General features: G+C 42.5%; 1 protein-coding gene across 1 annotated transcript in view; it reads right to left on the bottom strand.

Moving 5' to 3' along the window:
• Positions 1 to 181: 181 nt before the first annotated feature.
• The window catches only part of T265_12908 (hypothetical protein), a gene marked incomplete at both ends in the record, with an annotated part of 98,259 nt that continues 85,895 nt past the window's right edge, over positions 182 to 12,545 (bottom strand). Inside the window, 5 exons of the mRNA XM_009166216.1 lie at positions 182 to 603; positions 1,288 to 1,387; positions 2,366 to 2,438; positions 6,069 to 6,557; positions 7,685 to 7,910. Coding sequence (XP_009164480.1) covers positions 418 to 603; positions 1,288 to 1,387; positions 2,366 to 2,438; positions 6,069 to 6,557; positions 7,685 to 7,910 — 1,074 coding nt within the window. The remainder of the gene's footprint in view (positions 604 to 1,287; positions 1,388 to 2,365; positions 2,439 to 6,068; positions 6,558 to 7,684; positions 7,911 to 12,545) is intronic.

Here is a 12,545-nt window from a genome sequence, read left to right as displayed (position 1 = left end):
ATGCCGATAGCAAATGCCCCAGTTGGAAAAACGTACTTTCAAATTTACAAAATACCAGGTCGTTAGATTTGGTTTCCATCTTTAATCTCCCACCCGTAAGTTCCTGCAAAACATCTTAAGCTTCAGCGTGTACAAATTCGTTTCACTCAATGCTATCTCCAAGCTATCATTCGCTCAACTGTGCAAATTGAATTGCTATAATGAGAATGATGAATAGCATTCAACTTAATACTTGTACTGTATACACACATGATAAACTCGCATAGTTCAAAAATTGTCATGGCTGGGTAGAAAATCACTGGATTGATTACGGCGGACCTGGGAGTGTTGACGGTAGTCGGGTTTTCGAATTCCCCGGAGGCGCGAGTCATGTTCGCATAGCGGATGTCGATTGGGCAAGACTGTATGCAGCCGAGATCATAGTAGATCACAAATCGCTGTCGCGTGTTGAATGATAACATCGTAGTCAACCAATGTGTTCGTTGCAGACGGGGCTCGTGTTTTGTTCAGCATTGTTTTCCGACCCGAGCGTGAGGCGACGGTCCGCTTAATGGAACTTTGAAGAGCTTGTAGTCTCTCAGTGGCCTTGTCTTCTTTAAGTTGCTGGAAAGAGTCGTAGTTATGGGAAAGTAATAGAGCACGTTTTAAATGGGTGATCGCAAGCTAACATTGTAGTGAAGACGATTCGTTTGGTTTTAACAGGTAAATATATTTTTGCAAGGCGAGTGCATACAGTTAGCTATTGCTTGTAGGAAAATAGCTTCCCGAAGTGCTCACATAAAAAGACGCCCAAAACACAGCTACTTAAGCATTCTGCTACGGACTGCGACCACTGTATCAACTTCCTTCATGTTGGCTGACAAATTCACACTTGGTCAATCTACCACAGTCCGTCGAATGCGGTTATGGAGAATGGTAACTGAGCGGCCATATATCGGGTGGTAATGACCCTTGAATTGACGCCCGCGTTTCCGTACGTGCCCATCAAGTAGGCTTTTGGATAGAATCGACTCAAGAACGCCAGTGAGTACTCCGCCATCTCGGAGTCATTTCATGTCTTATCATGAAAATCTTATCTAGTCAGTCTTTAGTACTGACATGCCTAACTTGTTCGGAAATGTGAATCCTCTTGACCAGTAAGATACTGACTGCCACTAAGTCACCACCTATCCGATATTAAAACGAGTTACTTTTGCTTTTAAATGATAAAATCTATAGAAACGTTTACAAATTAGAACCCCTCAGAGATATGCTAGCTTCATTGGGTCTATCTGTGGTGTGACTTACATTTTTAATCCTTGTGTCCTTCAGACAGAGTGCTCGGAGAGCCGCCAAAGAGGCTTCCTGTACACGTCGGTCACCATCTAAACACCCAGTCTCTAAAAGGCTAAAAGGGGAATAAAAATGAACAAATTGCGCTCATTCATGCTCTATGCTTTTCAGGTGTTATTGTACGGATGACTACAGCATTATGAGCACTGGTCATAGCTAAGCGAAAATGAAGTCAGTACGAAACAACTGGCAACCGCTCGGTTTTGGAGACTTCTCACACCTGGATTCGCAGTTAACACAGTTCAGTTTTACGAGCAAACTTAAGCACTTAAATTTATGTGGGAGGGAACAGGTGCGAAAAAAACAACAGAAGTTCCAAGACCAGTTGCTATGCTTTTGTGAACCTGCGTCACCTGTGGCCTAGGCGTGACATCAGCTTATCCGCCAACGGTCGAGTTCACAATGTTTTGGAGCGCTCCACATTACTATACGGATCAGAAACCCAGCCGCTGCGAGCCGAGGACGTCAAAAGACTTTCAGTGTTTTACAACCGATGTCTTCGGAACATTGTCCGAATCCGGTGGGAACACCAGCTCAGCAATGCTGGAGTTCGTTGAATGGTATTCGGAAGAAATAACTCACCCTCGATAGATGAACTGATCACACCGCATTGATTGTGCTGGCTTGGCCACGTGCTCTGTATGCCAATTGACCGCCTTCCTCGAAGGGCTCCTTTTGCACAACCACGTGAAGGGTGGAAGAGAGCCAGTGGTGGTCAATGACTTGGCAGCGAAGTATGAAAGCCATTACCAGCGAACTCCGCTGCGCTGGTCACTAACGTCTTCCTGGATGGGGACCCCGAGATGGGCCACATCAAGGGCTAGAGACAATTTATCAGCTCCCGCCTCCAGTGCGCAGTTACCTACCCTACCCACCCCTCCCCCCGAATCATCGGTGAACGAAACTGTGGCAGCTACAACCACTGTAGGACAAGTACGCGGTTATTAAAGCTGACAATGATATATATGTATCTGCTACTGGAACAGAATAATGGAAAGACAGGGGGAGGGCGAAAAAGCAAGATTACACGTACCTTTTTGGGACCTGTTGCTCCAAGACTGATTCTAGGACTGCAGCACTGTGAAACGCCAAGTTGCCAAGCGTCCCTTGAAAAGAGGGGATTGATGGGTGACCGCGTGAGGTACAGACTAATGAAATTATGTTTTCAAGTTTCTCAAATGGTCCAACATCCATGAAAGGAAATAAGTTAGTGAACGTCATCTCATCATCTATATCCATACTTGTGAAGTTTACGAGTAACCCTCCTGTTATCTTTGTCATCCAGGCGAATTACCTCGAAAAACATTCTAGCATCTACAAATATGGCTGCTCTGGAGCCATCCGACACAGCCCATTCACATCACAGCTATCACATCACTGAACAGAGTTATCCACATATTCAGGAGGAAATTAGAAACCCATGTAATATGTCAACTTGTCAGTTCGGCTTGACGTCTAAAAAAGGAGGGCCTGCTCTAGGGTCATGGCTATCCATTCTCAAGCTGATGTACAGACAACTTTGTGGGGAAACAACCGTGGTCACATGATCGCTAAGGTCAATGACTTGGAAAGGTGAGGAGTGCGCTTCCGGTAATGCTCTTCTTCATATGGACGCATTTCTACCGCTCTTACGAGCAAACCTCCCTAGCCTAAGTGTGCTGCCATTAGGAAGGAGACGAAACTATGGTGGCTTTTGGAGCAGTGTAAGAGCTTCCCGGGAATCGACTCTAGACTCTAAGCCGGATTTCGAGGCCTGAAAAGCCGCGGCAGATAGTGCACTCTTTAACTACTGACTCCTGTTTACTGGTTGAACTGGGGGCATGCGAATAACTTTATCTGGCTAACCATATTTGGTCAATATGCACAAATACAAAAAAGTCTTAAGTGCAATTTCATTTCAATCAAGTTTTTTTTCAAATGCCCCGGGGGGAACAACACTTCTGCGGTCAGAGCAAATTAATTTATCTTATGCAATTTAATTTCCTTTCAATGAACATTCCTGCAACTCCAATTTGATCAATACCTAAAAATCTGCATGTGGCCGGCTGTACTTTCAGCAAACCACAGATCAAGACCAGTGGAATTCGATTTTGTTCAAACTAGTCAAAATGTGTCATGATTCATGTGTTTTCTTATGGTTAGCTAGATACCAAGGTCCCGGTGAAAAGGAAACTTAAATCCCAGATTATGAAGCACCTGTAAAATATTTTAATTAATACTGGAGAGACTCACCACTATATCGTTTTACTCAGTGTGTTACACGTTCAAACAAACTGGTGAAAACGGCGTAGGTGCAAAAGTTATTGCAAGTTTGTGAGTGATGAGATCCGAAAAAACAACTTACGAACACAAGTTAAACTAACTACTCGGAACGTTCGAAAGGTTTTTGGACACCCAAAACAATGCTATATATGTTACTGATTGTGACATTATGTGAAATTCTGCCCCCTAGACAAAACGGGTTATGAGGGGATAGGACCCGAGGGAGAGCTGGTCAGTCCGCGTTACAGTTCAAAGGCTGGAGGTTAGAATGGACACGATCAAACCCCTTGACAACACATTCTTCTACGGCTTCCAAGTCTCATAGGCAGACGTCTTGTGATGGGACAAGTGGAACTTGGATGATAAAGAGAGAATAATAGTGAATACTGAAAGTGAGAGAGAATGAAGACCGGTCCACCAAGGTTCGGATCATCCAGACGAGCATTCGTTCTTGAGTTTAAAACTTTATCCAAGGCAGCTAAAACGGTGAACGTCACCGAAGAGCTTATTCACACCTAACCAACCAACTCCATAAAGGTTTGGTTAGAATCATCACTTACGAACTTAGAAAAATGTGCCACGTAAACAGTTGCGGTGGCTCAGCATTGACTGGTGCATTGATGTACATTGGCTTCACAATCACTTGTTCATCAGTATTGTTTCACTCTTCAGTACATCCTCATTTACGGCTGAATAGCAGTCTGTCGGCATCAAATTAGGCATATATGTATCGATCCCCTATTTCAGGCCGTAGAGCTAGAAATGCTTTATGCTGTCAGTCAGACTGTACTGTTTGTAGTGCAAAAGGTCATGCTGACTCCATGTGGACCATGGTTTGTCAGTACTTCTACTTGGTACGCAAACATCCGTCTTGAGCGAATCAACGTGAATACGGCTCATGAGTCGTCGTATGTTTACGGCTTTAGTTCAGGAGGGATTCGTCGCAGGCTTTCGGCTGAAAAACCTAGGGTTATCCCTGTTTGGAATTGTCGTTGCTCACAAGTTTTTGTTGTAAGTATCAAGTAATTAAAGTACGTCTGAGATCAGAGACATATTCGCTTGTGAACAGCCGAGGTAACTGCTGTTAGAGATTTCGTGTAACGGAAAAATACCCTGCCACAACAGTTCACCTATCTAAAGTTCATATACTTATTAAAAAAACTGTGAATTTGGACACAACCGTTTGTACCTGTAGTCCCACTTTTGACCCTTCCATTTTGCTCTTAGTCAGAATGGGACCTGGAGTTGGGGGCGTTTTTTAATCGCCCGCTATAAGTGAGCGTTCATATCCACACTTTTAACGTGTAGTCTCAGTCCCATGGGATCTCTCACCAGCTACACTCAATCAACTGCCGTTAGTTGACAGGCAGAGGAAAATATAACGACTGGCCATCACAACTACAAGATATATATCGCTGTTGAGTGCACTCAACACCATTGCAAGATAAGAACTGTCTGAAGGAGAAGATGACTGCAGAATAATTGAAAATGCCATCTTGAATGAGAAGTAGAAATTAACCCTACGCCCCACTGTACAACGTTCTTCGAGATTGCCTTCATAATGTGAGCGAAAGCAAACTCTCATTCCAGCCTGTTTCGTTCGTATTTCAGGCAATCTGATTCCTAAAGCCTCCCAAAGACAAATTCATGGTAGTAGGACTTTTCCATCACCTAATGTTTCAAACGGATTATTGACTAAACATAGTTTGATGATGGTGAAGAGAGGTTTGATAATTTTCAATTGGGATTTAGCCCTGTCAATAAATCCAATCTATGCTGGAATGCCGAGAACTACTGTACAGCCTTTCCTTACTTGTTGAGATTTACCATCAGTGTTCATCTCTCAGAACAGTGAGTTTTGAACTCTTAATCCTTCGGTCAATGCTTGGACTCTTAATGGTTTGGTGACTGGCGGTTCATTAGCAGTGTGATCAGATCTCACTCAGACAGGACATAGCCTTTTAATCACGGAGGCCTCATCACGTGGTCACGTATTGATTAGCTCCTGGAGTAACGACTTCTCAGAAGGAAGTTTCACTGACCTCGTAAAATTATTCTTCAACTGAGCTACTTATAGGTTGATGATGGTGTGAGAGCTAATCAAACTGCTGATCTGTCGCTCATGACCGAACGGCTGACCAAAAGGTCATGGAATCTTAACACCCTGAGTTTCGTTAGATGCACACTGATAATTATTAGAAAAAAATTAGACTATTGAAAAGTGTTTCTAAACTTTCCAGCCTAGACAGGCTCCAATTACGGGGTGAAATCTTCAGTAAAAAATAGTTTATTTATTTTCTGTACTTGTTTTTCGTTAGAGGGGCAGCCAAAACAGACTGATTAATTTATAACTGCAGAAATTTCCAAAGTAGTCTTAAAACATTACACGCAATCGTAAAGTTTTCAAATAAAAGTGAGCATCTACGGGTGTTGTGATTCAAACTGGCACTTCTGAGTACTCTATATGGACCTACCGGCTGAGTTTGTTCTGACGCGGGCTGAAGGATCTTCCACAAGCATGGATGTTAGTCTACTTAATACTGAGACGGCAATCGCAGCAGCTGCTTCAAACCTGAATGCTGCGTTGCCCAAAACGAGCACTGCTGCTTGGCGTACGGTTGGTTCTGAACTGGTCAACTGATTTTTTGCCGTATCCACCAGACGACCAAAGAGTTCACACCAAATAGGATCGTCTTCTGTCACCAGTTTTACTTGTTGCTCAGCACTGAGACGGAATCGTTGGACTTGTGTGCTGCAAACATCCACAGAAGTATGATCAACTGAATTCGACCGAGCTAGGATAGGTGTAATATGAACTGGTTTCGATTCGTTCTGAACGGCGGGAGTGAGCAGGATTAGATTCGCCAGCAGGTTCAGCGCATGAGTAGCAACGGTAGGATTGTTACAAGTCAGGAGATTCAACAGAATACTATCGGACGCTTTCATAGTGCGATTTTCAGAACCTGGATCAATGGATAAATTAGGATACTTTCATCCACGAGGTGTACCATGTACACAAATCGGAAGTATATGTAGTTTATGGTTTGAACAATTATTCAAATGGTCAACACACAATACACAATAATTCCGACCCTCTCTGAGTGCTCCGTGATTAGGAACATTAGGATGGTAGTGATAAATATGGCAAAAAAAACTAATCGTTGTGTACCTTGTTCACAAGTTAATTCAAAATAGCTGCACAAATATGTTTGCGGACACACTACTACTCATACAGACACTGGATTGATGACGGAACGTGTGCAACAAAATCACCATTATCAACATACAATACAATCGTCCTCAGCCCGCGTCGCATCTTTCTGGCCAGCGCTCCGCAATCCTTTCGCCAACAGATTTTTGGAACAGAGGCCGCTTCCATCCTTCGTATGTTGTATGTGCTCATATTTCATCTCAACATCTGATGTTTGGTGATCTGTTGTATTTGCTCATGTTTCATCTCAACATCTGATGTTTGGTGATCCTCTACTTGAATTTAATTACTGTGTACCCGTTTTTTTAGAAAAAAATTGCTTCATTGCGAACATGCTGTAGCCAGTCGCTAAAAGTTGATTAATCAAAAAGCTCGCTAGAATTATTACCTAGCTAAAAGCATTACAAATAAAGAAAAACAGTATAGATCGCATCCACGCTACTTGTGCATGAATCAGGAAACCTATGGCAGCTGTATCTACTGGTATCACAACTGCATCGAAACACTGAGAATCCAGTGGGGATAGATTGTTTCGCAGTGAGAGAATCCAAGGCTTTTTAAGTCCAAAATGGTTGAAATAACGATATTCTAGTTACTTTCATGCTTTTCTCTGCCAGTATGACTTTAGCAAAGTTCATTTATCAACCAACTGACTCTGCTGAATAACTATTCGGTTTGCCGTTTCAGTTTGTTCAAGCCTATCTACCACGAATATCTCTCGATATTCGGAAGGGTATTCAATTTTTGATTTTTTCGAACAACACAATAGGTAGTGGGATACATGGTCTTTTCAAGGAGTCGTGCGAAAATGAGTTTCTTGAAGTGAAATTTGCTTTAACCAAACCAAGAAAACTAAAGAAACGGCGATTTACTACTCACCTCGCCTCGGATTTTGAAGGACGGACCATATGAGATGTGCTGTCGTGTCAAACTGACAATGAATTGAACCGCTGCTTCCCCGTCTTGTGCTATCTCCTTGTCCTGAAATCATGTTTCTATGCACTTCAACGACGTCGAGCATTAGTGCTTGGTTGAGAAGTACACAAACACCTGCACGTATGTCAGCCATCGGGCAGCACAAACACCAGTTGAATAATCTTCGAACCTGTTTTAATCGGAAATGATATTTTCAGGTTGACTGAAAGGAGTTAACTCAAATTAGCCAAAGTACCAGATCCGGCGAAAAACAATGGATTAGCGATCCTTAACCGTAAGCGTACCACTAACAGAAAATGTCCACCCCATGCCCAACCAACTCAAGTTAACCGACTGTTGACAAGATTCAGGTTTCAGACAAAACTTGGATTGGATCTCACTAAACCAGCACCAAATTGCGTATGATATAGAAAATTTAAAGTCAGATCCCAGTGTCGTGGAATGAGATGTTACATTCCAACTTTTAGTGCCATGGGCAACAAATTTCAGAGTTACCGTAACTGCATGGTCATGATTAATAATAAACGCAAGGTCATCATCTGGAATCGGTTGAAGCGGGTATATGGGAGTTCTTCCATGCTTTTGACAACAAAGCATGGGCCTTAGCGATATTTAGTCTTAAAGTAGAATTATGATTTAGATAGTAAGCAGGATATTTTGACACTAAAATCCATCAGAAAAACGAAGAATAATACTCAATCGTACGTTTACTATTGTAACGGTGATTCTACTGATGGGGACACACGCGAGAAGTATGTGTTGTTCGTGGGATTTCGCTTTCGTCTTTTGAAAAGGGGTGTTCTGTTGGGGAATTTGTGGAGTCGATTTGTTACATTTGTTCGGATTTGAACGATGAATGATTTGAGTCAATGAATATCCAGGAGAGTTCAAGAAGACGCGTTCACAAGAAGATGGATGTCCAGTTTTCGTAAATAAGATGCAAATTAGAGTGTTGTTTTCCTGTCCAATGGTCTGTAACCGGTCAGTTGGCATTTTCTAATAAATAACTCCGCAGCAGAGGCCTTCTTCCTTTCACTAGTATCAAACAAATATGCGCTAACTAACGCGTGTGTAATCTACACAAATAACTTCGAGAATCGGCAAGATTCGTGGCTTTGTTATCTCTCAACTATACTGTATCCCTCACAGTGGATGCCTCGAGCAACCTGAGATTAGCACAAGTTTGCTCGGAAACCTCAGAAATAAACTGCTTCCCTTTCGCCTTTAGGAAGTAGGAACATCCTCTTTCCTGTGATGTGAGCTCCCAAGGAGATAGACTGCTTAACTGATTTAACAACCACATAACTGGGTTTTATCCGTTGATTGGGTCCACCATAGTGATGACCTATACATAACTAGACAGGCTATTTGCCAACTAGACTAGGCCCACGGTTTACGTTATATCTAATAATTTGTTGTATTACACACGAGTCAAGGGACCCTCGGTTTGTGTGACACGGTTAGCTGTCAACTTTGCTCGTATTATATTGGGTACATAGCGGAAGTATCCAACAGATCAACACTCAGCTTCTGCATGTTCTTGACCGTCACACAGCAAAAGAGGTTGTGTAGCTAGCCGAATAGCGTGTGCTTTTTTCAGAGCAGTAGGGTTACAAATGCTAAAGTATTCCAAGACCTCCTAATGGTATTGGCATATTGCCCACTAGTCCAATGATGAATTCATGGCACCAAGATAAAACGGAACATTTATAGCGGTAGGTCCTTATTCGAGAACAAATCAGATGAACTACAGTATTTCAAATTTGCACGTATGTTTCTTGGCTCAAAACTCTATTGTTTGTCGGAGAAGTGCAGACAAAAAGCACAATGTATGACGGGCAGGAAGAGATCCATCAGAAGTACGCTGAACCACGAGACACTTTACCAAGTATTATATGACATCGAGGCTTCAAAATCGTCCTAGTAACGCGAAATTATCAGTAAAGGGTACGGTGAAAGACTTTCAATACGCATTTCAAACCTGGGGCATTTATGAATCCACTCACGTTACTCGGGATGTATGCAACCATTATTTATTCACAATATTCTCTAAGTTTTCTTTAATCTATTAAGTATTAGACATTTTATTACAGAAGAAAAACGCATATGACAACGGTGGTATGTAGAAGCTGAACCGTCCATGAATGAAGAGATGGAAACTATATTTTACCATGTGTTCTTGTAATTAGACTATATTACAAGTTGTCTGTTAAGTCCACGTAGCCTTACTGTATATTTTTGAAAACATGCAAACGTGGATTATTTCAACTCGCGCTCGGTGGGTTGCGTTTTGATCCAAAATAACAAATAAGTGATAAGGCGAATTCCACAAACTCAAGAACTGAAGGTGGCCATGAAAAAATTGATTGAGAAATAATCGGTGTTTGAATATTTTTCAGAACCCAACTTTCTGAATGCTAAGTCTACAAGGGTAATCAGAAGCTGAGTTCAAGTGAGGAACTCATCCTGCGCGCTGTTGTTTCCTGAAAATAGTGAGCACTTGGTGCGGTCAATTTATACAAATAATCGGGTTCCGTGAAGCTTATGAATTCATGCATTTAGTTCAAAACAAATTGTAGTAAACGTTTGTCCATGCATCGCCAATAAGTGCCAAGACAGACATCAAACCTACATATCCTGAAGAATTTGTAATCTGGCGTGACCCATACAAGCACCAATTGGTACTACTAAGTTTTTTCTCAGGAAGCCAGTTGCAGTGCATTCGTAGTACAAACATGCACTCTAGCCACTCCACTGGTGTTACTGCAGACCTCTCGAAGAGCTTTTCAGCTCCTTGAAAGTCAGTCGGATTCCTGATCCTTCCCCGGTGTTCCAACACCATATTTAACAGACTGCATGCATTAGATTGTCTGGCTTCAAGCGCAAACGAAAATGATCACTCCTTAGATGCGGTTCATCTACTTCGAAAGTGCAAAAATATGGTTGGTCCACGTTTCCAAAAACAGGTGTGATCATCGGTAGCACTTTTTTGTTTATACTTGACACTGCCGGTGGGATTCATCAGAGGAGGAAAGAGCCATGACTTGTGAAGTTACTTATGGTTTGATTTTTCAGTTGTTTATCACGTGTTCTGAAGGCTGCAAAAATCCAATCTTCATTTTGCATATGGTGCAGGTGAATGAATTTCCTATCAAACGCTCCAGTCACTCGGCAAAAAATGACGCCATCCCAACACATTAGGCCGTGCGCATCTTTTTTTCAGAAAGCTGGGTATCTTTTTCACCAATGCACTCTAGCAATTTTTAAAATGATTCAGTCACTCGTCAAGCTCTAAAAAGCATCGGCATGAAAGTGCCTTCAAAGAGCTGTCTTCATCGAAGGTGTATCAGTTTCCTACAAAGTTTATCACTCACGTCCACGTGAGAAAGCTTTTCAGTGGATGACATCGAAAAGCCGACGTTGTGCGACGAAATTGCAGTTTCAGTGTATAAAACAACGCGCTCTGATTGCACGATATTACCTCGTCGCACAATAGACAACTCCTTCAAACAAATACTTTCGTGGGTCAAATACTACTCGTACCCCTACTTTAGCAGTTTTCTACTGACATTTCAATGTACCGACACTCTGCTCCTAGTTCATTTGATAATAAGACGTCTATATGACGAGATTCACAGCCTGTAGTCGAGCCAAATCCTGCTTGACATAAGTGTCTCACTCCTTGTTGAATTATCCTGGAGGTAACCTCTTGCTCTTATTTTCAGTAAGATGCTTAATCTTTGGCCTGGTGTTTAACGAAGCAATTTATTATTTCGAACAGAAGCTAACCGTGGTTTCCGAACCCTGCCCGCCAGAAAAAAGATGGAAAGCATGTGAAAATTTTTAGCACAGCTCCATCACAAATATCAGTCAATAATTCTTAGGATCAAATTGTAATTAAGGTTTATGTTTCAGTCACACACCTGCTTGATATGTTTGCCATAGGCCAGGTGGCCGAACGGAAGGTAAATTATGGAACTGGAGCGCTTCTGTTTTGGCTCGAAAAACTGGATTGTTCTTCTCGTCACCCGCTTGATTTGGCGTCAAAACTACTGTACGGGGTGTCTACATTTGTTGATCGAATTAGTCTTTATTAGACCTTCTATTAAATTGGCAGTCTTAATGGTCTGGTACTCAGACCTGGGTGACCTGGGTGACTACCAAGGCAATCATCGGCGCTGACCAATTAAGCTGAGTAAGGACATGAGTAGATCACATGTTTTCGGTGCCAACTTAATAAATCTATCCTCTGACCCAATCAACGTTCTCACACGGACCCTCGACGAAAAATGTGGAGCATTCATGAAAGAAACTACTGGTGTTTTCTGGTGAAAAGTGGAAAGCCAGCTCAGCAATACGTAAACCTAATTATTCAAAAGTGTCGATCTGAGGGGACATCATGCGGCCATACAGAAATATGCAAGTCATCAAGGGGGAATCAGCCAGACTCAGAATATCTATCCCGTAGCAGTACCTAAGTTGAGTGAAGAGACTTTATCAGGAAGGTTAGCTTTCTGAAAGTAACCACTGAATGCCCGGAATCTACGGAGATTCAGCTCCGCTAGATGTTGACCAGACAGACAACGCCCCTTCAATATGCAGCGCGTCACAGCCTTGTATCAAACCCAAACAGCGCGAGTCAGCGTTGATCAAGGTGAGACAACGCCCCCGCAATATGCAGCACGTCGCAGCCAGACCGTGTGCGTCAGCATTGGACCAAGTTCAGACAATGCCCTTCCAATAAAAAGCTTGAGGCCGTTGTACTCTTCGCACTTGCACGCAGTCACGCTCTCGCAGCCGCTTT

The sequence above is a fragment of the Opisthorchis viverrini genome (genome assembly GCF_000715545.1).
Source record: "Opisthorchis viverrini unplaced genomic scaffold opera_v5_23, whole genome shotgun sequence".
NCBI classification, from domain to species: domain Eukaryota; kingdom Metazoa; phylum Platyhelminthes; class Trematoda; order Opisthorchiida; family Opisthorchiidae; genus Opisthorchis; species Opisthorchis viverrini.
This window is presented reverse-complemented; position numbering and strand designations above follow the sequence as displayed.